General features: G+C 42.2%; 1 protein-coding gene across 3 annotated transcripts in view; it reads right to left on the bottom strand.

Annotated features, from left to right (window-relative positions):
• mtmr7b (myotubularin related protein 7b) overlaps positions 1–9,217 on the bottom strand; it is a 116,214-nt gene extending 106,997 nt beyond the window's left edge. For 2 of the 3 annotated variants that reach the window (XM_063043046.1, XM_063043048.1), the window contains exon 1: positions 8,992–9,197. Coding sequence is in view for 1 of the 3 variants with exons in the window: in XM_063043048.1 (XP_062899118.1) it covers positions 8,992–9,015 (24 nt within the window). In the remaining 2 variants the exon portion in view is untranslated. Of the gene's footprint in view, positions 1–8,991 lie in introns of all 3 variants that reach the window. The other variant, XM_063043049.1, reaches the window with a different exon arrangement.
• Between the last annotated feature and the right edge of the window lie 18,101 nt (positions 9,218–27,318).

Below are 27,318 nucleotides of genomic sequence, written 5' to 3'. Positions count from 1 at the left end.
TTTCAAATTCTAGTTACACCACACTTTGTTCACTTCCGGTTACCTCATTGTCAGAAGGATGTGTAAACGTTAGAGAAGTGTAGAGGAGATTTTTCAAGATGCTACTTGGATTAGAGAGCATATTTTGTGAAGACAGATTGACCGAGCTAGGACTTTTCTCTTCAGAGCAAAAGAGGATGAAAGGTGACTTGATAGAGGGGTACAAGTTAATAAGAGGCATAGATCAAGAGCACAACCAGAGACTTTTTCATGGGCAGGAAATGGCAAGGGATCATAACAACACACACACACACACACACACACACACACACAGTGGTAGATGCATGGAACATGTTGCCAGAGATGGTGGTAGAGGTAAATACTTTAGGGGCATTTAAGAGACTCTTATATAGGCACATAGATGAAAGAAAATGGATGGCAGTGAGGCAGGGAAAGGTTAGATTGATCGTAGAGTAAGTTAAAAAGTTGGTGCAACATTGTGTTCTTAAATGCAAAATGGACAGTTAATCATGAATTTCCTTATTTCTAACCCCACAAAAACCGAAAGATGCCTTTAACTTTGTTGAAATGAGCAGGAAGATCACCACTCTCCTTGGAACAAGTTGATGGCTTCTGGTGTCGTGTTACATAGAACCAGATTTACACAGAGTATGCCGCGTAATTGGGGCAGGAGACTGTTACTGTACAGCCTCTAACTAGCGTCAATCACATGCACTTGCATGGCCATGAGACATCACACTGTGCTTAGGGCAATCAGTTTTTAAATAATGTCAGTCGTGCGTGTTTGTGTTCACTGATAGTTGGCAAGAAATAAACAGTAGGACAATTTGGAAATGTTTTGCTCTCTGTAGTTTCAAGCATTCAGGCCTAAAGATGCTGGAAAAAGCTGTGAGTGAAAATGAAACAATTTCACTACTTCCACAATCATGTTGCTATGAAACAAAAATTGGAGGATGCAGTCATTAAAGCATTGTATGAAGGCAGTCCATTATCTGCACCAGGTGTCCACACTGATTTTGTCAATTCACATTCAATCAAAAGAACACAACAGATGTAGAGGTACTGGTAGTGTTCTAATTTGTTCTGCATTTTATTTAAGTATGCAATTTCTTACACAGTTTGTCTTTTTTTTATACTTTTTAATGATTTCCATAAAATTTCACATAATTAGGGCAGCCACTTAATTGGGACAAAATGTACTGGACCCTATGTGTCATAATTAACCAGAATCCTCTGAATCGCGAAATGTTGCAAGATTATTCAAATTTGTCTTAATCTGCCACAAATAGTCAATAGTAACAAACCAATACTTTGAAAGCTTTAATTACCCATTGTCCCATCTAAATACTCTGCCAAGCAAAACAGGTTCAGCTGGCTAATTTTACTGCAGAACAAAGCAGAGGCTCGTCAGTCCTTTCAAGTATATGCGGCAGCATCACATTCATTAATAATGCACTCCACAGACATCATTTGATGATGGACCCGAAAACGAAGAATAAAAACAAAGCTGTTCGTCTATAATTGTTGCACCAAAATTCTATTCTCTCTCTCTCTCTCACAAAGTCAGAGGATATACTGGGACCACTTATGAACCTAGAATTTTTCTGAAAATGATTTTCATAAAAGAACACCATTACTTTCATTTATTAAAAATAAAACTTTTAATACCCACAAGGGCAAACTACTCAAGTTACAAATCTATGATTCAAAACCAGTAGAGTATTTTTATTTTAATATTGTTATCGAGGCATTCAGACTATTGTAATTGTTATTCTCGGCTAATTTGTGATTAAAAATTTGGTACTTTTGCTAAATCAGAAGCAAAATAAAATTATTAATCCAAATAAGTAATGGTTCATGCAAAATATTTGCACAGAGATGAACAAAATTACTACAAATTTTTAATGGCTCAAACAACTATTTTAATTATTTTTTCATTCTATCTCTCTTTTTTTTGCTCGTGTCACTGCTATGGTTTTTCTCCAGCTGAAATTAAAGACAAGTATCCTCTATCTGGTCCACAACGAAGTAACTTTAATTGTTGGTTGTATTCAGGGAGAATAATAGCAACTATTGTTATATTTATGTAGATCCAGTAAGATAACAACATATTTTAAACCACATCAGCCGAAGAGCGGCAGACCCTCCCATTTTTATTTATCGCTGAAGTCCCTCGGTTTCTCTTTAGCTCAGCCACATAGTGGCATTCAGATATTTTATGAAATTTTCTCTGTGTAAATCCTGATTCTTACTCACAATTAACCAGCTGCCATTTATGTCTGAGTGGGTCAATGCAATCATCCTCGGTTGGGAGGACAACCATCAAGAAGTTCTTTCCATATTGACAGCACTGGGTAGGAGCAGCATGTTAACACAGTTTCCTTAATTCAACATCTACAATATACTGTATTCTATGGCTGTACCATTATACCAGATTTGGAAAGTTGCCTCTCAGTCTCTCAAATCTTTCTCCTCACCTTATACCTATGTCCTCTAGTTTTTAAGTTCCCTTTTTCCGGAAAAAAAAAGACAATTATATATCCTTCATGATTTTATACACCTCTGCAAGATCACTCCTTAATTACCTACATTTATGGAATAAAGTCCTAGCCTGCCCAACCTCTCCCAATAACTCAGACCTTCAAGTCCTGGCAGCATCCTGTTACCTGAAGTCTTTATAGTCCGCAATACTCCCAGTGGATCGCCCATGATAGGCCAGCATACCCAACACCCTTTTCACTACCACCTACGTGTGACACTGCTTCAGAGAACCATATCAGATGAAAGCAACAGACCAGTTATATGCCCAGACCAAAAATTCTGAACTGTATAAGAAGAGAGTAGAACTTCAAACTAAGTTTGACCTCATCTCACTCGGCCGGTTGAACGCCAACTTCTTGAAAGTAAGAGCCGATTTTATATTCATGGGGATAAGTCTGGTAAGTTTTTAGTTAACCAACTAAGACGCTCTAAAGCTAAACAATAAATTACAAAAATTTGAATGGGAAATGGGAACATTACTTTGAATCATTCTGATATTAATGACACATTTAAGAACTATTATTCTAGACTTTATACTTCTGAATCTTTAAATGAGAATATCTCGGTGGAGCATTTTTTAAATAGTTTAAATATTCCTTCGCTCTCCCCTGACTTTAAAGCAAAACTCAATGAACCATTTTCATTAGAGGAAATATCATCTGCCATCCCTGTATTACAGTTGGGAAAATCTCCTGGACCTCATGGCTTTTCTGCAGAATTTTATGAATCATTTTCTTCACTGCTTTCATCTCAATTATTATTAGGTTTATCTGATTTGTTTAAGCATGGTAAATTGCCTGCATCATTTAATAAGGCATGTATCATTCTTTAAACCAAAAAGAAGGTAAAGATCCGACAGAGGGTTCTTCGTATAGGCCGATTTCTTTATTAAATGTCGATGTTAAAATTTTGGCTTGCAGATTAGAGAACATTATACCCTCTATTATTTCTGAAGATCAAACTGGTTTTCTCAAAAATCGTCTTCCCTTTTTTAATATACGGCGATTATTTAATATCTATATTCACCCTCAACTGGGATTCCTGAATGTATTATTTCTCTTGATGCGGAGAAAGCGTTCGATCGTGTCGAATGGAATCACCTTTTTGTGGTTTCAGAAAAATGTGACTTTGGACAAAGTTTTACTACATGGATTAAATTGCTATATTCATGTCCCACCACTTCTGTTTTGACCAACTCTCAGCTATCCCAGTCTTTCAGTCTTAAACGCAGCACTCGTCAAGGATGCCCCTTAAGTCCCTTACTCGTCAATTTGGCTAAAGAGCCACATGCCATTGCGTTTCGTAGCTGCGCTGAATTGATGGGGATTTGGAGGGGAGGTGTTGAGCATAAAGTTTCCTTTTATGCTGACGATCTTTTACTTTTTATATCAAACCCAACTACCTCCTTACTCTCAATGTTTTCAATAAATTTACTCAGCTTTCTGGTTATAAACTTAATTTACGTAAGAGTGAACTCTTTCCAATTAATAGAGAAGCACAAACACTAGTATTCCATGACCTCCCTTTTAAAGTAGTTAACAATCAATTCACTTATCTTGGTATTGCAGTAACAAGGAACTTCAAGAATCTTTTTCAAGAAAATTTTACCAATCTTCTAAATTCTACAAAACAGAGTTTGACACAGTGGTCACCCTTGTCTATCTCTCTTGTTAAGTTGTATTAATGTTATTAAAATGTATATCCTTCCTAAATTTTTGTATCTATTTTAGTCTTTACCAATTTTTATTTTTAAAGCTTTTTTTGATGGGTTAGATTCTATTATTTTGTCTTATCTATGGAAGGGTAAATGCCCTAGACTTAATAAAGCTCACCTTCAAAAATCTAAAAAGGAAGGTGGTATGGCCTTGCCTAATTTTCATTTATATTATTGGGCAGCCAATATTCGTTGTCTTATTTTTTGGTCTTTCTTCCATAATAAGTCTGACTGCCCAAAATGGGTGGCAATGGAGTTGAATTCTAGTAAGGATCTTTCAATTCCTGCACTTCTCGGTTCTGCACTTCCTTGTCACTTGCCTAGAGTTACTGTTAATCCTCTTATCAGACGTACTTCAAGAATATGGGCTCAGTTCAGAAAATTTAATGGTCTTCATGGTTTTTCTCTCTCTAGCCCTATTTTATACAATCATCTTTTCCTACCTTTAAGGGGGATTCAACATTTTACAATTGGTATAGAAAGGGTATTAGGCGCTTTGAAGATCTTTTCATAGATAATCGTTTTGCAACTTTTCAACAACTGTCTATAAAGTTTAATCTACCTAATACTCATTTATTTAGATATCTTCAAATTAGACATTTCATTAACCCTTTGATATCAAATTTTCCTGAGATGCCTGAGAAAAATGTTCTGGACTTGTTTCTTTGTATCAATCCATTGGGTAAAGGTTTAATATCTGCTATTCGGGTTGAGTTAGTGATTTTGAGGCGTGCCCCTTTCGATAAAATTAGAACTGCTTGGGAACAAGATCTAAATATCTCCTTGTCTGAGGTGGTTTGGGATTCAATTCTTAAGTCAGACAACTCAACCTCCCTACGTGCTGGCCACTGCCTTTTGCAGTTTAAGGTTGTACACAGAGCTCATATGTCTAAAACTAAATTATTGCGGTTTTACCCTGACATTTGACCTGTCTGTGGTAAGTGTAAAGGGGCTGAGGCTTCCCTTATTCATATGTACTGGGCCTGTCCTAGTCTAGAGAAATTCTGGAGAGAAGTTGTTTCAACCCTATCTCATATTCTTAATTGTCATTTAGAACCTAACCCTCTGGTTGCTCTTTTTGGCACCTTGGGTGAAGTAGATATGCACTTGAGTCCGACTAAATGTCGAACATTATCTTTTGCCTCTCTCTTGGCTAGACAGTTGGTTCTTCTTAGGTGGAAAGATGCTGCCCCACCCACTCACGCTCAATGGCTTAGTAATATTATGACCTGTTTAGACCTCAGAAAGATGAATTATTCACTTCTTAATTCGGACATAAAGTTTCATAAGATGTGGGGAACTTTTCTTGAATACTTTCATAACTCTTCTTTAGAGTAAGTTTATCCTTTATTTTGTATGCTACAATCGCTTACTTTCAGCTTTTTTTTGTAAGTTATACGGTTTTTTGTTGTGAATTACATTTTGGTAGTCAGCATTATAGTTTCTTTTTTCCTATATATATTTACAGTTCTCTAGGGTTGAATGCTCCGATTATTTTTTTTTCTTTTACACGCAGAAATAGTTGGCCTGGGTTTTTTTTTCCAATGGGAGGTTGGAGTGGATACTAATTTTACATAATTCTCTTTTGGGTGCTTTTTTATCGTTATGAATTATACATTGGATTTGCTTGTTTCGCACTGTATAAATCTCCATTTTGTTGATGGGTTTTCTTTCTGTAGTTTTATTGTAGAAACGCATTAAAAAATTAATTTAAAAAAAAAGAGAACCATATACTAGTACTCCTAGGTCACTGTTTCACAACTTTCCCCAGGGGCTAACCTCTCACTGTACAAATTTTCTGCAAACTTATAAACCTACTTTCTCATCCAAGCTATCTACATAAACAGTAGATTCCAGTTAATTGGGCAAATATGAACAATCTAGCAAAAGAAAAGTACAATTTCCAATTGCCTAGTAACTTGTTTTAAGCTATTTTATTTCATATAGCACATACTGTAGAGAGTTTTGGAATAAGGAATTTGAATGTGCAACTCACTTAGTTAGGCCTAAATGCACTGGTCCCAATGTGTCCCAGTTAAACAGAACCCACTGTATTACGAACAACAGACCTCCACACCAATCCTTCTTATAATATACGCATATAAGGTTTAGAATTCTCCTTAATTCTGCTTGCTAAATTCACTTCATGACCCCTTTTTGCCCTCCTAATTTTTTTCTGAAGTCTGTTCCTATATCCACTATAAATCTCAAAGGACTCATTCAATACCAGTTCCCTATTCTTAACATAAGCAAATTAAGTTATGTCAATGAAATGTCAACATCCACTAATCAACAGAGCTTTGTCTTTATGGCCAGCATGGACTCAATGGTCAGATTAACAATGCAGTTACAAGGGTTCCTTTCTCACTTCAGCATTTTTTTTACAAATTGCTTCACATCACCGGCAAGACATAGATAACTTTCAGATTTGAAAAGAAATTCGTGCAATACAAAGGCCACACAGGTAACACAGGTTTTCAACATATACTTACCCACCTTCCTTTGAAATGTAAATGCTACTACAATCACTATTTGAGAATTGATATGAAATGCAATTAGACCAGGCGGAAAAGGAATGTCCCAGCCTCTACACTGGGGTTATCTGCACTGAATAGTTCACTTCCTGACTCTCTCCAAGTTTCACCGTCTCCTACAAGTACAGGTCAAGGGGAACAAAAAAGTCAAAACATGACTTAAAGGCAACCTCCCAGATAAAGTAAAGTAATTTATTGATCAACAGGCTATCAACCAATTCCACTCCCTCCCTCACTAGAACATATTTGGTTGTGTCACAGAATGCACTGTAACAACACTTTAAATATCTCTTTTCAAACTTCCACTTCCTGGTAGGACAAGTGTGCAGGTTTGGATTAACACCATCATTTGCAAGTTCTATCCAACTCACAGATGAGTGTGGCTTGGACGTGCATCACCAATCTGCATTAGAGTTAAAATTCTGGAACAGTCCACCTTTGAGCATTGTAGACCCAATTTCTGTACGTGTGCCACAGCTGTTCAAGAAAGCAATTCACCTCCACCTTCTCCAGGACAAAATAAAACAAAGCCGAAACTTTGAGATTTTTTTTGCTTACATATCCTCCTATTTAAAATTGTTGCAAAATTTGTTACAAAGTTGCTACCATTTATAATCAGATAACTCCTTTGGCCCTAAAAGGTACTTTAATCTTCATTTTTATATCAACTATAAATTTTTGAGACTATTTGGTGCTGTATTTATTTAATACTACAACTTTCTAGTATCCACTTTAGGTATGTGATGACCAAGTGTGTAATGATTTCACACCATTAATCAATTATGTTGAAATGGCATAAATGAAATAACATTTATCAAGCCTGTACCTTAGGTTAACGACCATAAACTTGATAGCTACCCCTCCACCTGGGAGAAGTAAGGATGGCATTTTTTCTTCAGTACCCTTCATTTCCCCTCTGTAGCTAAGGCAATGTAAACCAGATCAAGGAAGTTACATTAACTATTAAGTGAATAACATGATATAATTTCTACCCTTTGTATACATACAAAGCCTCAGCAGAAATTCACTCAGTTCCCTTTTGAATATTTGTGGACTATTTTCTTTCACTGCCTAAGCCAGAAACATCTTAGAGATCAGTGATCATCAACATCTAATGTACTTCCATTTCCTAGTCTATTGAATTTAACTAGTCACATGGACAGCAATTAACTGTTTTATATTTTGAACACAATCAAATTTCCCAAACGTTTATTTTATGAAGCAAGGGGGGAAGAAAACAAATACAAGCTAAATATGAATAGTATTATCTTTACTTGGGAAAATTTTACAATGGATTATTTCATAAATAATTAAACTAGCCATGCCATATTGACATGCAAAACAAAAACAGCTGAAAAGACATTATGTAATAGTACCAGGAAGCGACTTAAAAATAAAGTACTGTCTTCCTTCAGAACATTACAAAATATTACTGAGAATGATGGAACATATACTGTATACTATCATACTCAAAACGACAGGTAAGGTGTTATTCTTTAGCAACTACACTCCAGTACCAGTGGGAGCAGTAATGGATGTTGATATGTTTACGATATATCAAAGCAGCAAATTAAGATGGCCCATATAAAATTCACCTGATTATGCACGTTTTCGACTAGCTGTAGGACATGATTTTTTAAATGGAAATGCCAAGCGTCATATTAATAGATTAAGCAGGATGGTGGTATTAGAAATTCAAATTATGATATTAAGATTGTTTATTTCAAGCAATGAAAATGAATGCCAAAAGGCTTCAAAATCACCTGTGTCATTTGGCAGGCATTAATCAAATGGATCTGAAATAACTAATGAATAATAATTTGTTCTTTCAAATCGATGGAACAAATTATCATTTAGTCGTCTGTGAGAGAAGACAATACTGGAACAGGCATACACCTGTGATTTTATTTAGAACTGTACAATCATCTTTTTTTGGGGGGGGCCATTAATCCTCCAAAGCTCCTCGATACATCACAAAATGCATGTGGAATGGATTATTTTCAATTATCCTTCAGAAAACAGTTTCTAATACAATTTTAATCTACGCATGCATCTAAATGGATAAAATTGCAGATATTAAAAAAAAACAGTTGCATAATTAAAATCCAAAATTTAACAGTCAAGGTCAAAATATTACACGTCAAAGTCAACCGTAATAACACGATAAATGATGCGAGTAGCATCTTGATCATCTGACTTTACCTTTGGGGTTCTGATGTATTCCATCCCTTCCCAAGAAAAAAAACGCAAGATGTGCGAGATACAATTACTGTTCCTATTTATCCACAGCAAAACAAACAGGGAACGAGTTTCACTGCAAAAATGATGCTTATTTTCCCGGACTTACACCAGATAAACACCGTGGTTTCCATCTATGAATGGATGCTTCTTGTGCTGCTGCAACCGAGGTTCTGCTCACCCAATAAGCTCTGCGCATTTGTTTCCTCCAGGTCCTAACGCCCCGATACGTACCTTGATGTCTTAATCTGGCGTGTGCTCTTATAAAATGGAACTGCGAAACAAATCACCTGTCATTTATTCATTCTGAGTTCACGTAGTTTTATTCCGAATATTTTAAGTCATTGCGAGTGTTTCCCTTTAGGAGAATGTAACAGAAAAGCAGGAAAAAAGCAACCAGGAATGGATTGAGCAATACACACAAAATGCTGGAGGAACTCTGCAAGTCAGACCGCACCTATGGAGGGGAATAAACTCGATGTTTCAGGGTGAAACCCTTCATCAGGAGTGGAAAAGAAGGGGGCAGAAGCCAGAATAAGAAGGTAGAGGAGGGGTGGAGTACAAGCTGGTGTTATTCGATCTTTCAACATAAATTATGGCTGCTCATCTTAAATTGCCATTTTCTCCACTTCCTTTGATGCTTACGATGTCTGAAAATTTATCACTCTTTTTTAAAATATGGGACACCAGACTTTTACAGATTGGATTAGATTAGATTTATTTATCACATGTACATACTTTGTGGTAACAAATTCTGCAGATTCTTCATCAATAAATAAAAACATTTCTCCTCAACCCTAATGGTAAATTTCTTGCCCTTTGGACTGTGACCACTCATTCTAGACAGCTCACAAATGGGAAACAAAATCCAGGTATGTAATCCTGTTAGAAGTATGTAAATTTTGATCAGATCTCCTCTTACTCTTCTAAACTTTAGTAAACACACAAAATAATGGAAAATATAAGCTCATGTGGCACTCCTAGGAATCAATCTGGTGACCTCTATCGCATTCCCCCTAATGCAGTGTACTCTTCCTTAGATAAGGACATCAAATCTGCATGAATGCTTCATCTGGTCTGACCAAGTCTCTGTATAACAGCAGCAAAATACCCCGCCCCTGTACTCAAATCTTCTTACTATGAAGACCAATGAACAACTTGCTTTCCTATCTGCTTGATTTGCCTGCGTGTTTATTTTCAGTGACTTTCAAGGACATCTAAGACTCTATATAACAGGTCTTCACAATCTATTGCCATTTCAATAATATTCTATTGGGTCTGCCAAAGTGGATAACTTTACATTTATCAAAGATAAACTGCAGTCTTATTGTTTTTGCCATCTTGCTCAATCTAAGTCACTATGAAATCGCTTTGCATCCACCTCACAGTTAATAATCCTATTCATTTTATTCTTATTGGCAAACTTTGAAATAATACAGTTTGATTCCCAGATTCAGATAATTGATAAAGATTAAGAAAAGCTTGAAGCTCAAGCATAGATCCCTGTGGTACCCTAGCTGTTAATATCTGCCGTACCAACAAAGCCACATTGATTCCTGCAGTCTTCATTCCATCTAACATTACACTTGACACCAGGTGCTTTAATTTTGTACGTTACACTATTTATATAGGACTTTGTCAAAAGTTTTCTAAAAATCCAAGTATATCATACTTACAAGCTATCCCACACTTATTCTATAAGTCAGATCCTCAAGAAGCTTCATTAAGGTTTTTCTAACATGATTTCCTCTTCAGAAATCAGATTGTTTTTGGCATGTCGATTTTTTTTAAACTTTGTTCTTTATTTTCTCCAATCTTCATAATAGGCTCCCACATTTCCCCCTGTATAAATGTTAGGCCACAAAGACTGGAGTTTCCTGTTTCATCTCCCTTGTTTATAAATTCCTCAGCACCTATCAGTCGTGTGACTAGGGATACAAATAAAATTGCAGATGTTGGAAGAACATAGACAATCAAACTACATCAATGGACAGAGAAACCAGTCAATATTTCAGGTCAGGCACCCTTCCTCAAAACTGGGGGAGGATTGGAAGGTTTTCAGAACAGGACAGAGAGGAAGAACGCAGACCTAGGTATTTTGCAGAATTTTCTATTAGGTGAGACATTGATGCAGCTTTCAGATGAAGATTTTGTTCCATTCACTCCTATAGCACTCCCATCCATTAAAAGACTAGAACATGCAATACAGATGCTTCTGGGAAACACCCCTTTGCAGACACTTTCTCTATGTTCAGCTTTAGTACAGCACCAATCTTCCGAGTAATATTGATTAGCACAGTAACACATTGCTGTAGATTTCAAGATTCTAGTGATAATATGTGCACAGAATTTTAGCTCCTACTCATTAGAAATGACTAATAATAGTCCAGAAAAGATCTATGTACAGCCAAGTTATGAGGAATTATCACAATGGCACCCCAGATTATTCTTGTGATTTTTCACACTATTTACACCTGAATCCAGATTTTTCAATCCAGGTGTTGCTGGCAAAGCCAGTATTTCTTGTCCTTGGGAAAATGATGCTGATCAACCTTCTTGGACCGTGGCAGTCCTGAAGAAGGGACTCCCACTGCAAAGTTGCCTCAGGAGTTCCAGGATTTTTTCCAGTGACAATGAATGGGTGATGCTATACTTCCAAATCAGAATGCCTTGGAGGGCAATCTGCAGGTCTTGCTGTTACGGTCCGGTCCGTGAAATCCTTATTCCAGTTCACGGTCCGGTCTGTGGACTCAGGACTCTGGGTCTTCCAGCTATCCCTGCTGGTTGGGCTGCTGGTTTGTCTTGTCAGTCCCCCTTGGAGCAACCTGCTGATGGAAGGCTAGTGAAACCATTTGTGATCTCTAGGCCTGGTTGGAGGACCACTGCATCATGGAGCCTTGTTGCCACTTGTAGGAGTAGTCTTTGCAGTACGGATTTGGCTGTTTCCTGGGCCAGCTGAGTGGCTGCCAGCCACTCTGAGCTAGGTAGGGATCTGACTGTTTCTGTGGCCAGCTGAGGTTGCTGGCTGAACTGAGACTTGGAGCTACCCCGGAGCAGAGATAGATCTGTCTGTTGTTCTTTGGTGTTGTCTCTTCTTGTCCTTGCCTCTGTAGGGTAAGTCAGGCTGTTTTGCCGTTGCCCTGCAGGGGGATCTGTCTTGTCCTGTCTTTGCCTCTGTTGGGTAAGTCTGGCTGTTCTGCTGTTACCTGACAGAGGGACCTGTCTCACCTTGGTATGGAGATGAAGTTGAGTCCTGGCTTGTCTTAGGATAAGTCCTGGCTCTATGTCTATGTTCTGTCCTGTCTCATGTTAGTGTCGTGTTAAAGATGAGTCCCGGCTTGTCGAAGGATAAGTCCCGACTCTATGTTGATGTTTGGTTCCCAGTCTGTCGCTGAGCTCCAGGAACCCCAGCCTGGAGGGTCCTGCAGCCAAGCTCCAGGAACCGCAGCCTGTCTCCAAGCTCAGCCCTCTAGACCTCAGCCACGTCCTGTACTGAAGTCATGTCATGTCCTTGCCTGGTTCTGAGGTCCAAGTCCGAGGCAAGACCCAGGTTCTGGGTCCTTGTCCAGCCTTGGGCTCATTGAAACCTTGCCTCCTAGTCCATAGTTCCAAGTCCTGGTCCCGCTTTCCCTAGCCCAAGTCTGCGTTCTTGTCCTTGCTCCTGGTCTGAATCCTGTCACATCCCTACTCTGGTCAAGTCCTGTTCCTTGTACTTCAGTGTCTGTGTCTTGCATTTGGGTCTGTTCCCAGCACCTCGTGTGACACTTGCAGCCCCATACAATTGCTGCTCTTGTGGTACAGGTCGTGGTTTTGGGAAGTGCTATCAGGATGGCTGAGTATGTGGATGCATTTTATAGATGGTGTGCTATCAGCCCCGGTGCACCAGTGGTGGAGGGAAAGAATACTTAGTGTGTTTGACAGAATGCCATTCAAGCATGTTGCTTTGTGCTGGATGGTGCTCAGCTCTCTGAACTGCAGGTGCTATATTCAGACACAAGAGATTGTGCAGATGATCGTGCATTAATGCTAGACAAATTCAGCAGGTCAGGCAGCATCCATGGAGGGAAATGAACAGCTGATGTTTCCAACCAAGACCCTTCATCAAGACTGGAAGGGAAGAGGGCAGAAGTCAGAACAAAATGTTCTGTCTAGGGGGAGGAACACACGATGACAGGTAATAGTTAAATCTAAGCGAGGTGGGGAGGAAGGCAGGTGTTGGGGAGGGGGAATGAAATTTTAAAAGGAAAACCTGGTGGCCACCCATTTTAATATCACTTCCCAATACCACACTGGTGTATCAGTCTGTGGCCTCCTTTGGAAGAGCAACACCACATATACTAATGGTAGTCTCTAACCAGGTAGCATCAACCTTCATTAGTCTCTTTTGTTTTCCCTCTTTCCTGTCCCTCTCACCCCTTCTCTTTCCTTCCCCATCATCACAACTTGCCCATCAACTCCCTCTGGTTCTCCACCACCTTCCCTTTATTCCGTGGTCTACTGTCTTCTCCTATCAGATTCCTTCTTCTTCAGCAATTTCCCTTTTCATATCATTCCTTTACATTCCTTCCACCTCCATTGATGCTCCCTGACCTGCTGAGCTCCTCCAACATTTTCTATGTTGGTGCTTTACTCATTCAGGCAAATGTCACTGTATGTATGAAATATGCACATATCTTCCTGTGTGCATGGGCTTCTTTCGGGTGCTCCAGTTGTCCCATATCCCAAAGTTATACAGGTCAGTGCTAACTGGCTGCTATAAATTATTCCCTGTAAATGTGAGGAGAATTTTTTAAAAAAGATTAGCCTAAAATGGTGGACATTGACTTGATGAACTAAAGGGGAAGCTTTCATGGTTATTGGTTGTGACTTCTGATTATGATGCTTTTATAATTTAGGTTATAGTTAGACAACTGCATTGTACATAGCAAATCAGAAAATTATTTTCTTTAATCATTTGTGTAGCTGCTAAGCTTTGCTCTCCCCTAATTCACGTTATTTTCCTTTACTATTCCATTGCTCTTCATTTTTTTTCCCTACTTGGCTTTCATTTTATTGGGAGATGACAGATAGTGAGTTCTGACTGAGAAAGTAGTCTCCAGTGCTGCAGCTTGCATTTGAAGCGTTTGCAGGGAAAACATGGCACTCATTGGCTTTCTTTGTGTCCCTTCCCCAAGCATTTTAATTGCTTCTTCGTGTATTCAGCTTAAGATGGACACAGCTTCTTCCCCTCCACCAGCAGATTTCCTGAACAATCCATTAACCCATGATCATTACTTCAATATTCCACTCTTGCATTATTTATTTTACTTTTTATTGTTTATAATTTTTTAAGTCTTGCACTGTACTACTTCCATATAATAACAAATTCCACAACATATTCTGTGATAATAAACCTCATTCAGATTCTGATTTGAATTACAAGGCAAATGGGGAATACAGTCCAGCCCATCCTCCTAGAAGCAGTAATGTCTGCTTTTACAAATTTTCACAATCTAATAATTTTACACCAACAAAAATAATACCCCATTTTATTTGCAAATGATGACAAAATAATGTTACCTTTATGTTTATCTCATAAATATCAGAGGTAACATTTTCTATTATGGAGCATAATTTTTTTTTCCAAATACTGATCTCGTTTTGGATGCGGTTGAGGGAGGTGACCTGACAGAGGACGAACATGATGATCGGGTCTCTGGCACTGAGCCTGGTTCCGTGGTACAGAAGGAAAAGAGGAAGATGAGGAATCTGGTAGACCTAGAGGATTCCATAGTGAGGGGAACAGACAGGAGGTTCTGTCAACTTGATAGAGATACGGGTGCGTTGCCTCCCAGATGCCAGGGTACAGGATGTCTCGGGTCGGTTGCAGAGTATTCTGAAGGGAGGGGTTGAACAGCCAGAAGTCTTGGTACATGTTGGTACCAATGACATAGGTAGAAAAAGGGAGAAGGTCCTGAAGAGAGAATTCAGGGAGTTAGGTAGGAAGCTGAAAGGCAGGACCTCTACGGTAGTAATCTGTGCCACGCGCTAGCGAGTGCAAGAATAGCGTGATCAGGCATATTAATATGTGGCTGAGAGACTGCTGTAGGGAGCAGGGATTCAGATTTCTGGATCATTGAGGTCTCTTCTGGGGGAGGTACGACCTGTACGAAAAAGATAGGTTACACCTGAACCCAAAGGGGTCCAATATCCTAGTGAGCACATTTAATAGAGCTGTTTGGGAGGGTTTAATCTAATTTGGCAGGGGGATGGGAACTGGAATGATAGAGCTGAGGAAGGGAAAAACAGAAATAAATCAGAGATAGCGTATAACAGAGATCATAGGCAGGAGATGAGGCTTAATCAAAGCTAGTGGCATGAGTTACAGGGCAATAGGGGCATGGTGCAGTTAAAACAGAAAGCAACAAATACTGGACTGAGAGTGCTGTATTTGAATGCACGCAGCATAAGGAATAAAATGAGTGATCTTGAAATTCAGCTACAGATTGGCAAATATGATGTTGTGGCCATCTCTGAAACTTGGCTAAAAGATAGCTGCCATTGGGAGCCGAACGTCCAAGGATATACGGTATATTGGAAAGATAGGTTAGTAGGCAGTAGGGGTGGTGTGGCTCTGTGTATAAGAAATAATATTAAATCATTGGAAAGAAATGATATAGAATTGGAAGGTGTAGAGTCTCTATGGCTTGAGTAGAGAAATGGCAAGGGTAAAAGGACCCTAATGGTAGTTGTATACAGACCTCCAAACAGCAGCTGGGACGTGGATTACAAGTTACAGCAGAAGATAGAAAAGGCAATGTCATGATAATCGTTGGTGATTTTAAAATGAAAGTAGATTGGGAAAACCAGATCAGTACTGGACCTCAAGAGAACTTATAGAATGTCTAAGGGATGACTTTTTCGAACAGTTTGTTGTTGAGCCCACTCGGGGGTTGGCTGTGCTGGATTGGGTGTTGTGCGATGATCCGGAGGTGATTAGAGAGCTTAAGGTTAAGGAACCCTTAGAGAACAGTGATCACAATATGATCAATTTCACATTGAAGTTTGAGAGGGAAAAAAAATCCAATGTGTTGGTACTTCAGTGGAATAAAGGAAATTACAATAGCATGAGAGGGGAACCGGCCGAAGTTGACTGGAAAGGAACGTTTGCAAGAAAGACAGCAGAGCAGCAATGGCTGGAATTTCTGCGAAAAATGAGGAAAGTGCAAGACCGATATATTCCAAATAAGAAGAAATTTTCAAAGGGAAGAAGGAAACTACTATGGCTGACAAGTGAAGTCAGAGCCAATGTAAAATCAAAAGACAGCATAGAAGGAAGCCAAAGCTAGAGGGAAGATAGAGGATTGGGGAGCTTTTAAAAACTTGCAGAAGGAAACTAAGAAGGTCATTCAGAAGGAAAAGATGAATTATGAGAGGAAGCTGGCGATTAATATCAAAGAAGATACTAAAAGCTTTAAGTGTATGTAAAGGATAAAAGAGAATGGAGGGTAGATTTTGTATAGGACCGATACAAAATGATGCTGGAAATATTGTAATGAGAGATAAAGAGATAGCAGAAGAACTGAATGCGTATTTTGCATCAGTCTTCAGTGGAAGATGTCAGCAGTATATCAGACATTCAAGAGGGTTAGGGAAGTGAAGTTTGTGCAGTGAAAATTACAACTGAAAAGGTGCTCAGGAAAATTAATGGTCTGAGGGTGGATAAATCTCCTGGACCTGATGGAATGCACCCTTGGGTTCTGAAGGAAGTAGCTAGAGAGATTGCAGAGGCATTAATTATGATCTTTCAAGAATCGATAGATTCTGGCATTGTACCTGATGACTGGACAATTGCAAATGTTACTCTGCGATTTATGAAGGGTGGGAGGCCTAGCAGAAAGAAAACTATAGATCTGTTAGCCTGACATCAGTGGTTGGGAAGTTGTTGGAATCACTTGTTAGGGATGAGATTATGGAGTACCTGGAGGCACATGACAAGATAGGCCAAAGCCAGCATGGTTTCCTGAAAGGAAAATCCTGCCTGACAAACCTGCTGCAATTCTTTAAGGAAGTTACAAGCAGGGTAGACTAAAGAAATGGATTAGACGTGGTGTACTTGGATTTTCAGAAGGTCTTTGACAAAGTGCCACACATGAGGCTGCTTAGCAAGATAAGAGCCCGTGGAATTACAGGGAAGTTACTAGAATGGGTGGAGCGTTAGCTGGTCAGCAGAAAACAGTGGGAATAAAGGGATCCTATTCTGGCTGGCTGCCGGACACCAGTGGAGCTCCCAGGAGTCGGTGTTGGAACCACTGCTTTTTACGATATATGTCAATGATTTGGACTACAGTATTAATGGATTTGTGGGTAAATTTGCCAATGATACAAAGATAGGTGGAGGAGCGGGTAGTGTTAAGGAAACAGAGCCTGCAGAGAGACTTAGATAGTTTAGGGAATAGGCAAAGAAGTGGCAAATGACATACAATGTTGCAAAGTGTATGGTCATGCACTTTTGTAGAAGAAATAAATGGGAAGACTATTATTTAGATGGGGAGTGTCATAAGGTGGTGGCTGGGAATGGACCCAAGTGCAAGACACACACTGAAGTACTGGGGACAGGACTAGGATACAGGGTGAGGGCTAGGACATGGACACAAAAACCAGGAACCCGGAACAGGACTGGACAAGAGAGCAAGGAGCCCCGGCTTGGACTCTGAGCCAGAGACTGGACAAGGACCCAGCACCTGGATCCTGCCTCTGGCTCGGAACCCCAGAACGAGGCAAGGAAGTGACTTGGCTGGCAGGCAGGATGAGGCTGGAGTCTTCAGACTTGAGGAGAGGCTCGAGGCCAGAGGCTCGAGGCTCAAGGCTCAGGGTCTTGGAGCCAGGGGTCTGGGGCCAGAGGCTTGAGGCTTGGGGTCTTGAAGCTTGGCTTGGGGAGAGGCTCGAGGCTTGGGATCTTGAAGCTCCTCCTGGGCAGGGCACGGATCTCCACCCGATAGAGGCGAGGGACAGGAAGGGACAGGACCCATAGCAGGGTAATGGCAATCTGGCCTGGTTTACCCGACGGAGGTGAGGGACAGGAAGGGACAGGACCCACCGCAGGGTAATGGCAATCTGGCCTAGACTACTCGATGGAGGCGAGGGACAGGAAGAGACAGGACCCACCACAGAGTAACGGCAATCTGGCCTGGCTTACCCGATGGAGGCGAGGGACAGGAAAGGACAGGACCCACTGCAGGGTAATGGCAATCTGGCCTGCCTACCCGACGGCGATGAGGGACAGGAAGGGACAGGACCCACCGCAGGGTAATGGCAATCTGGCCTACCTGACGGAGGCAAGGGACAGGAATGGAGCTAGGTTCAGGGTGGCTCCAAGACAAGACTTCAGGCGAGAATTACCTGCAAGACAAGGCAAGGATTCAGGCAATACAAGGCGAGACAAGAACTTCAGGTGAGGCGAGATATACCGGCAAGATAAGGCAAGGCTTCAGGCGAGGAAACAGAAGGCAGGGGAAGGGATACAAGGAGTAAGGACAAGAACAATCCAGCAGCCACGCCCTGGTCTCTGGAGGTATTTATGCAGCCAGCCCCAACGAGAATTAGCTACCTGAATTAGTGCTCAACAAGAACAGAAACAGGGTAGACAGGAAAACCTGAAGCAAGGGTCGATGGACTGGACTGTGAACTGGAATGCAGACTTCACAGACCGGATCATGACAGTTACCCCGCCCCCCCATGGGAACCTCCTGGTGACCAAACAGGCTATCCAGACTATGGACGACCCGGCCGGGTGGGAGGGTATTTATCAGAAGTGAACCCTGGGTGGCAAGAGGAAAACGACAGTATCTGTCTTGCTGGGTCCATGGTTGGCTGGATTGTTCTGTCAAGTGGGGGTGGCTGGGATCGGACCCAAGTGCAAGACACACACACTGAAGTACTAGGGACAGGACTAGGATACAGGGTGAGGGCTAGGACATGGACACAAAAACCAGAAACTGGAACAGGACTGGACAAGAGAACTAGGAGCCTGGGCTTGGACTCCGAGCCAGAAACTGGACAAGGACCTAGAACCTGGGTCTTGCCTCTGGCTCGGAACCCCAGAACTAGGCAAGGACGTGACTTGGCTGGCAGGCAGGACGAGGCTGGGGACCAGAGACTTGAGGCGAGGCTTGGGACGAGGCTTGAGGCTTGTGGTCTTGAAGCTCCTCCTGGGCAGGGTGCGGATCTCCACTCGACAGAGGCAAGGGACAGGACCCACCGCAGGGTAATGGCAATCTGGCCTGACTTACCTGTGTGACGAGAATACACATAGATTAAGATGTTAGCTGTCCTGTGCTGGCACCAGTGGGATCAGCAGTTGGTCTGCCACCTGTCTTCAGGAGAGAGAGAGATAAGGAAAACAATGGAGCAGCATTTGGAGATGTTAATGAAGGGACGGGAGAGTCTAACGGAAGGAGAGCTGTCAAGATCGGCTCCCCCTTTGAACCCTGAACTGTTTGAAGTGATGGACAGGCGATACCCCAGCAGGGGGATAAAAAGGGACAGGTTCGCTAAGGCAAGACACATGACACCCCGAGGTAACGAGACCCTGGAAGCGGTGCGTCTCTCACAAGTCGGTGGGAAGTTTTGGACGGCTGGTCGCGGGCCAAGCCATAGACATACAGGCTGGAAAGGCACGATCGGCGGGAACCTGGTGTGCATCCACCCTTGCCTGGGTGCCAGGTTCACCACAGAGAAACGATCGTATCAGGAAACTGAGGGTCACGGTCGGTGACCTCAGATGACATCACAAAGGACTCGCCCGAAAGCTGACTGCAAAGGTCTGTGTGGGAGTTGTTTTGAATATTCATTCGTTTTGCTCTCTCTCTCCCCCCCCCCCCCACTGTCTGCGAACTGAACTGAACTAAATTGAACTGAACTTTGCATCACTTTGAAACTGGTCATTTACCCCTAGACAACGATAGAGCTTGATTGATCCTGTTATCTTAATTCTGTGTACATGCATGTTTATCATTGCTGAACTGTTGCATTCATTATCCTTTTGATTAGAGTACTGTGTTGCTTGTTTCTTTAATAAAACTTTCTTAGTTCTAGTAATCCAGACTCCAACTGAGTGATCGATTTCTGCTGGTTTGGCAACCCAGTTACGGGGTACGTAACATAAGTGGGGTTCTCGTCCGCGATTTTGAACACTAAATTTGGGACAGAGTAAATTGATTGGGTCAAAATTCCCGAAAGAAAGAAAAGACAAACAGCAGAAATGGAGGCTGAGGAATTTATAAAGGCGCTGACCTTGGAGGCATTAGAGGATGCCAGGAAATCGGAATTCGTAGCTGTGGCCAAACAGTTGAATCTTGCTAAGGGGAAGTCGACAATGAGGAGAGAGGAGATACACAGAGCTATCGTAAAGCACTATGTATCTAAAGGTGTGTTTCCCCAAGGGGAGCTGGAGGTGGTGTCTATTGAAAAACTTGCTGGAGACGAGGTACAGGTGCAGCTTGAAAAACTGAGACTCGAGCACGAGTTCCGGGTACGGCAGTTGGAGCGAGAAGAGAAAGAGAGGGACAGACAGTTGGAGCGAGAAGAGAAGGAGAGAGAGTTAGAAAGGCAGGAGAGAGAGAGAGAGAGACAGTTGGAGCGAGAGGAGAAACAGAGGGAAAGGGAATTCGAGCTGGAGAAGTTAAGGATAAGGGCAGAGCAGGGGCCCGTGCCGAACCAAGGTGGAAGGTTCCGGGCGACCCAGGAGGTTAGGCTGGTTCCCCCATTTGGCGATACCGACGTGGATCGGTACTTTCTCCATTTCGAAAAAGTTGCTACAAGTCAGGACTGGCCGAGGGATAAGTGGGCTGTTTTGCTTCAGAGTGTACTGAAAGGGAAAGCCCAACAAGCTTACTCAGCTTTGACTGCGGAAGATGCCCAGAGGTATGAGGTGGTGAAAGAGGCCATCCTCAGGATTTATGAGTTGGTCCCGGAGGCATACCGGCAGAGGATCCGGAATGCGAGGAAGCAGTGGGACCGCACATATTTAGAGTTTGCCCGTGAGATGCAGACATATTGTGAGCGTTGGTGCGCCTCGAAGGGGGTACAGGGGGATTATGACAGACTGCTACAGCTGATCCTGATTGAGCAGTTTAAAGGTTGTGTCCCTGAGGGTATGAGACCCTACCTAGATGAGAAAGAGGCAGCCACGTTAGCCGCAACTGCTAAGTTGGCGGATGAGTATGCGTTGACGCATAAAATGAAGTTTGCCCCGAGTAAAGGCTACCAGAAGGGTAGTCAGGACGGCGGGGAGAGTCTGCCGGAAAAGTCAGAAAGTAAGCCGGGGACTAGTGAGAAGAATAAGGTAGACCGGGAGCAGTCTGGTAGGAAGTCTCCTGGGGTCGTCTGTTATAATTGCGGGAAAGTCGGACACTTTGCGTCCAGGTGCTTTGCCCCAAAGAAGGAGACGGGAAAAGGAAAAACGGCGATTTTGACTGGCTGTATCGAGCTGGTAAACGAACCGCTAGGAGAGGACAGGTCTGCCAAAGTTCAGGAAGGGCGCGAGAGGTTTATCTCGGCCGGATTGGTGTCGGTGAAGGAGGGGTTAAAACCAGTTCCAGTGCGAAGCTGGAGAGACACGGGAGCATGTCAGTCACTAATACTGAAGAGTGTATTAGAGGTTAGCTCAGAGACCCAGACTGGGGAGGTCAAGGTCAAAGGCATTGGAAAAGGGACGGAAGCAGTCCCTTTGCACCAGATACACTTACAAAGCAACCTGGTCTCTGGACTAGTCACGATCGGGGTGAGGTCCGAATTACCGATGAAAGGCGTGGAAGTCTTGCTCGGTAATGACCTCGCCGGGGGAATCGTGTTCCCAGTCGTGAGATTGACAGGTCAGCCTGCCAGCATTGAGGCCCCACCCATGGACTCACAGGTTCATCACGGGACTGCGGTAGTAAATATAGCTGAGACGTTTCTGCCAGCCTTGTATGAGAAGGGGGTAGAAAGTGAAAAGAAGGAGTGTAGTGAAACAAGAGGTAGTGAGGGAGCTGAGACAGACTTAGCATTAGCCAGGAAAGAATTTGTGCAGGCGCAGGAGCGAGACGAGGGGCTGATGGTTTTGGCAGAGACAGCTCTCTCTGACGCAGAATTAACAAGGGAACTAGTAGGCTATTGTGTGGAGGAGGAAGTGCTAAGGAAGAAAGGGAAACCAAGTACCGTACCCGCAGATGAGGAATGGGGGGTGGTGCAAAAGAGTTATGGGGTTGAGATTTTTAACCTGGCACACAAGGTACCTCCCGGTGGACATTTTGCGGTGCTGGAGGGAACAGTTGGTGGAACCATGAAAGAGGTTTACCGGCTGCACCGGAGGAAGGATGTTATTGATTATGGCTGACGCGAACTGAGACGGTCACAGGCTTTTGATATGCTAACAAACCTAGTCGGTGTTAGCACGGAAATCAATGAAGCTAGGGGCCCCCTGATAAGAGAAAAAAACCATTTTGAAAAGATGAGTATGGTATCGACCAGATGGGAGAAGGCTATTGTTTTGGCCAGCTCTGCTGATAAGGTCTCTCCCTTAATCCCCGAATAAAGCGACTCTTTAGGAGAAGTAATTAAATGACCCGCACACGTGTGTTTGATTGTCCCGAGGCGATGCAAAGAACTGGGACGTTGGGTGGTGTTTGTTACACTAGGCCAGCCTAGCGAGCAACAACCCTATAGAATGAGTAATTCAGTGACGAAAGGGCTGACGAACACAGAGGTGTGTATTGGCGATGTAATACGGCTGTCTGAAGCCAGCTTGATAGTGAACCTTGAAAAAAAATGAGTTTGGCCACACGAAGGTCACTTACCTGGGAATTGTGGTGACACAGGGGCAGCTGGCAGCGATGCAAGCTACAGTGCAGGTTATCTCTGACATCCCAACCCCGACAGACAAGAGGGCCCTCAGAAGGCTCTTGGAGATGGTGGGGTACTGTAGGAAGTTTTGCAATAACTCTGCGGTTACTACCCCTCCCCCTCCTACTAAGCCCTTCCGAGAGAAAACTAAATCGGAATGGGACGACCCTTGTTATTGTGGTCCGGGACGAAACCAAATGAGAGGTTACATTGATCGCAATTCATCAGTGTTTTTGGCCACTATGAAGTTTGCTAAGTTGGAGCCTGGTCTAAGGGATTATTAATAACACATATAAAAGGAACAGAAAATATGATGGCTGACTGCCTGTCAGGTGTTGACAACTTCAAATTCGCTGTATTAGCCAAATAGCTGATAAAGATGTGTATTTGTGTGTATCAAATAATGTATTCATGTTTGTAATTTTTACCCTGGTAAAAATCCTTAAAGGGGGGAAGTGTGACAAGAATACACATAGATTAAGATGTTAGCTGGCCTGGGCTGGCACCAGTAGGATCAGCAGTTGGTCTGCCACCTGTCTTCAGGAGAGAGAGAGATAAGGAAAACAATGGAGCAGCATTTGGAGATGTTAATGAAGGGACGGGAGAGTCTAACGGAAGGAGAGCTGTCAAGATCGGCTCCCCCTTTGAACCCTGAACTGTTTGAAGTGATGGACAGGCGATACCCCAGCAGGGGGATAAAAAGGGACAGGTTCGCTAAGGCAAGACACACGACACCCCGAGGTAACGAGACCCTGGAAGCGGTGCGTCTCTCACAAGTCGGTGGGAAGTTTTGGACGGCTGGTCGCGGGACAAGCCATAGATGCACAGGCTGGAAAGGCACGATCGGCGGGAACCTGGTGTGTGTCCACCCTTGCCTGGGTGCCAGGTTCACCGCAGAGAAACGATCGTATCAGGAAACTGAGGGTCACGGTCGGTGACCTCAGATGACATCACAAAGGACTCGCCCGAAAGCTGACTGCAAAGGTCTGTGTGGAAGCCGTTTGAATATTCATTCGTTTTGCTCTCTCTCTCTCCCCCCCCCCACTGTCTGCGAACTGAACTGAACTAAATTGAACTGAACTTTGCATCACTTTGAAACTGGTCATTTACCCCTAGACAACGATAGAGCTTGATTGATCCTGTTATCTTAATTCTGTGTACATGCATGTTTATCATTGCTGAACTGTTGCATTCATTATCCTTTTGATTAGAGTACTGTGTTGCTTGTTTCTTTAATAAAACTTTCTTAGTTCTAGTAATCCAGACTCCAACTGAGTGATCTATTTCTGCTGGTTTGGCAACCCAGTTACGGGGTACGTAACACCTGATAGCAGCGAGGGTCAGGAAGGGACAGAACCCACTGCAGGGTAATGGCAATCTGGCCTGGCTTACCCGATGGAGGTGAGGGACAGGAAGAGAGCTAGGTTCAGGGTGGCTCCAAGACAAGAACTTCAGGCGAGGTGAGAGTTACTGGCAAGACAAGGCTTCAGGCGAGGAAACAGAAGGCAGGGGAAGGGATACAAGGAGTGAGGACAAGAACAATCCAGCCACCACACCCTGGTCTCTGGAGGTATTTATGCAGCCACCTGCAACGAGAATCGGCTGCCTCAATTAGTGCTCAACAGGAACAGAAACAGAGTAGACAGGAAAACCTGGAGCAAGGGTCGATGGACCGGACCGTGAACCAGAATGCGGACTTCAAGGATTGGACCATGACAGGGAGTGAATTCAAAATTCAGGGATGCAAAGGGACTTGGGTGTCCTTGTGCAGGATACTCTAAAGGTTAACCTCCAGGTTGAGTCATTTGTGAAGAAGGTAAATGCAATGTTGGCATTCATTTCTCGAGGTATAGAATATAAGAGCAGGGATGTGATGTTGAGGCTCTATAAGGCACTGGTGAGAACAGACTTGGAGTACTGTGTGCAGTTTTGGGCTCCTTATTTTAGAAAGGATATACTGACATTGGAGAGGGTTCAGAGAAGATTCACGAGAATGATTCCAGGAATGAAAAAGTTACCGCATGAGGAACGTCCGGCAGCTTGGGCTGAATTCCCTGGAGTTCAGGAGAATGAGGGGGGATCTCACAGAAACATACTGAATGTTAAAAGGCCTGAATACATTAGATATGGCAAAGTTATTTCCCATGGTAGGGGATTCTAGGACAAGAGGGCATGACTTCAGGATCAAAGGACGTTCCTTTAGAACTGAGATGGAGAGAAATTACTTTAGTCAGAGGGTGGTAAATCTGTGGAATTTGTTGCTGTGAGTGGCTGTGGAGGCCAAGTTGTTGGGTGTGTTTAAGGCATAGGTAGATATGTTCTTGATTAGCCTGGGCATCAAAGGGTAAAAGCAGGGGAGTGGGGATGACTGGAAGAATTGGATCAGCTTGTGATTGAATGGCAGAGCAGACTCAATGGGCTGAATGGTCTACTTCTGCTCCTATATCTTATGGCCTGATATAATATTTGTGGATGAAATGAAGTGGGCTTGCCAAGAAATTTAGGTAATAATGTGGTCATAGGTTTAATAACTGTACATACAAATAATGATTTTGTCCATGTTTCTTCCTCTCTGAATTGATTTCCATCTCTGAGCCAATTGATATTGCAGACTTTCACTAATAATAACCTGTCAGTCAGTTATTGTTGAAGTGGGGTAGGGAAGAGTAGGGTATTGACTGAAGTTAATCAGAACCAGGGTTTGGATTGCTGATCATGCAAGGAGTCGAGGAAGGAGAAGTGGAGATGGAGTTTGAGCCTCGGAGGATTAAGAGAGAAAGTAGAGAGTTGAGGTGGGCATCAGTATGGAGATTGTTTGGAGGGGTAATTCAGAAATTGGACTGTTTGATTTTTTTTTGACATAAGACCAATGGTGGTACATTTGGGTAGTAGTTGGGAACTAATTGATCAGTTGGGGAGGTGTGAGGGTGTGTTGGGTCTTGGATCACTAGATGAGAGGTGGAATTAGGATTTGGAATGATAGTAGTGGGAGTATCTAGAGAGTGGAGGGAAGACTGGTTGCGTGAATCAAGACTGTCCTGGATAGTCCTCAAAGGATATAGAGCAAGTTTGGGATGTATCTTTATGAGGATCCAATTCAGTGCTGTACTATGGAGACCCGGATATCCCGGAAGTGCCCAATACTGATCAATCTGGGACAACACGGTCTAATTTTTTTTTGTAATTTTCCAAATATTATTTCCAGTGCAAATCTCCAAGAATCATTGAACAGGGAATGACAGAATGATACGAATCTAGTACAGTTATCACTCATGCTTGAAAATGGCTAGTTCAGGGATGGCCAACCTTTTACATTCCATGTGTCAATTTTTTCACTCATGAGTTCAGATGCACCATACAACCCTTGTACCCCCATTCAATTCTTGTTTTAAAAAAAATGTTAATACATAACTTGTGTGCGGAAAAAAATTGCATCTGAACTCGTGCGTGGAAAAAATTGATGCATGGAATGTAAAAGGTTGGCCACCCCTGGGCTAGTTGAACTTCTGGAATCCATCATTAAGGACTTCCACCATCCAGGACATGCTCTCTTCTTATTGTTACCACCGGGTAGGAGGTACAGAAGCCTGAAAGCGCACACTCAGCAATTCAGGAACAGTTTCTTCCCTGCTGCCATCCAATTTCTAAATGGACATTGAGCCTATAAACATTACTTCACTACTTTTTAATTTGTTTTTGCACTACTTACTCAATTTAACTATTTAATATACATATATACTGTACTTACTGTAATTTAGTGTTTTTCCTCTATAAGTATCATGCGTTGTACTGCTGCCACAAAGGTAACAAATCTCACTACATATTCCAGTGATATTAAACCTGATTCTGATTCTGATGACACAAACCAACACAGGGATGGTCACTATTACATTTCATTGCATGGTAGGTTTAGTTCCAGTCATATTGCGTCGAAGTTAAAACCATTCCAATTTAATTTCTAGGTCTTTGTTTTTCTCAGATTGCAGTGTATTTAGTTATAGTGCGAGCTCAGATGTAATTTCCTTCATTAAATGGTTTAATTCATCAGTGACTAGAGATGTTTCTGTTCAATGTGTAGATGCTGTTTTTAAAAAAAAGCCAAAGAAGTTGTGACAATGACGGAACAAAATGAAAGTATATTTACATCTGGAGAGCTACAACACTTAAAATAAAAGACCACATTTTAATTGAAACATGAAAACCTATTGAATATAGTCATTAAATGCAATAAAGTTAGTATAAACTCTTCTAAGTTATATAATTTCAGAACTGGTCAAACAGTTTTAATCACAAGCAATTTATTTTGCTGAACATGTTGCAGCATGTTGTAATTAGTGCTTTTCCTGTTTGGCTCACAGGCCTACTATATTGAATTGTATTAATTAATTATTCCTATGTTGTAGGCCAATAAAACAGGATGTGTACAAG

This window comes from Mobula hypostoma, chromosome 3 (genome assembly GCF_963921235.1).
Source record: "Mobula hypostoma chromosome 3, sMobHyp1.1, whole genome shotgun sequence".
NCBI classification, from domain to species: Eukaryota; Metazoa; Chordata; class Chondrichthyes; order Myliobatiformes; family Myliobatidae; genus Mobula; species Mobula hypostoma.
This window is presented reverse-complemented; position numbering and strand designations above follow the sequence as displayed.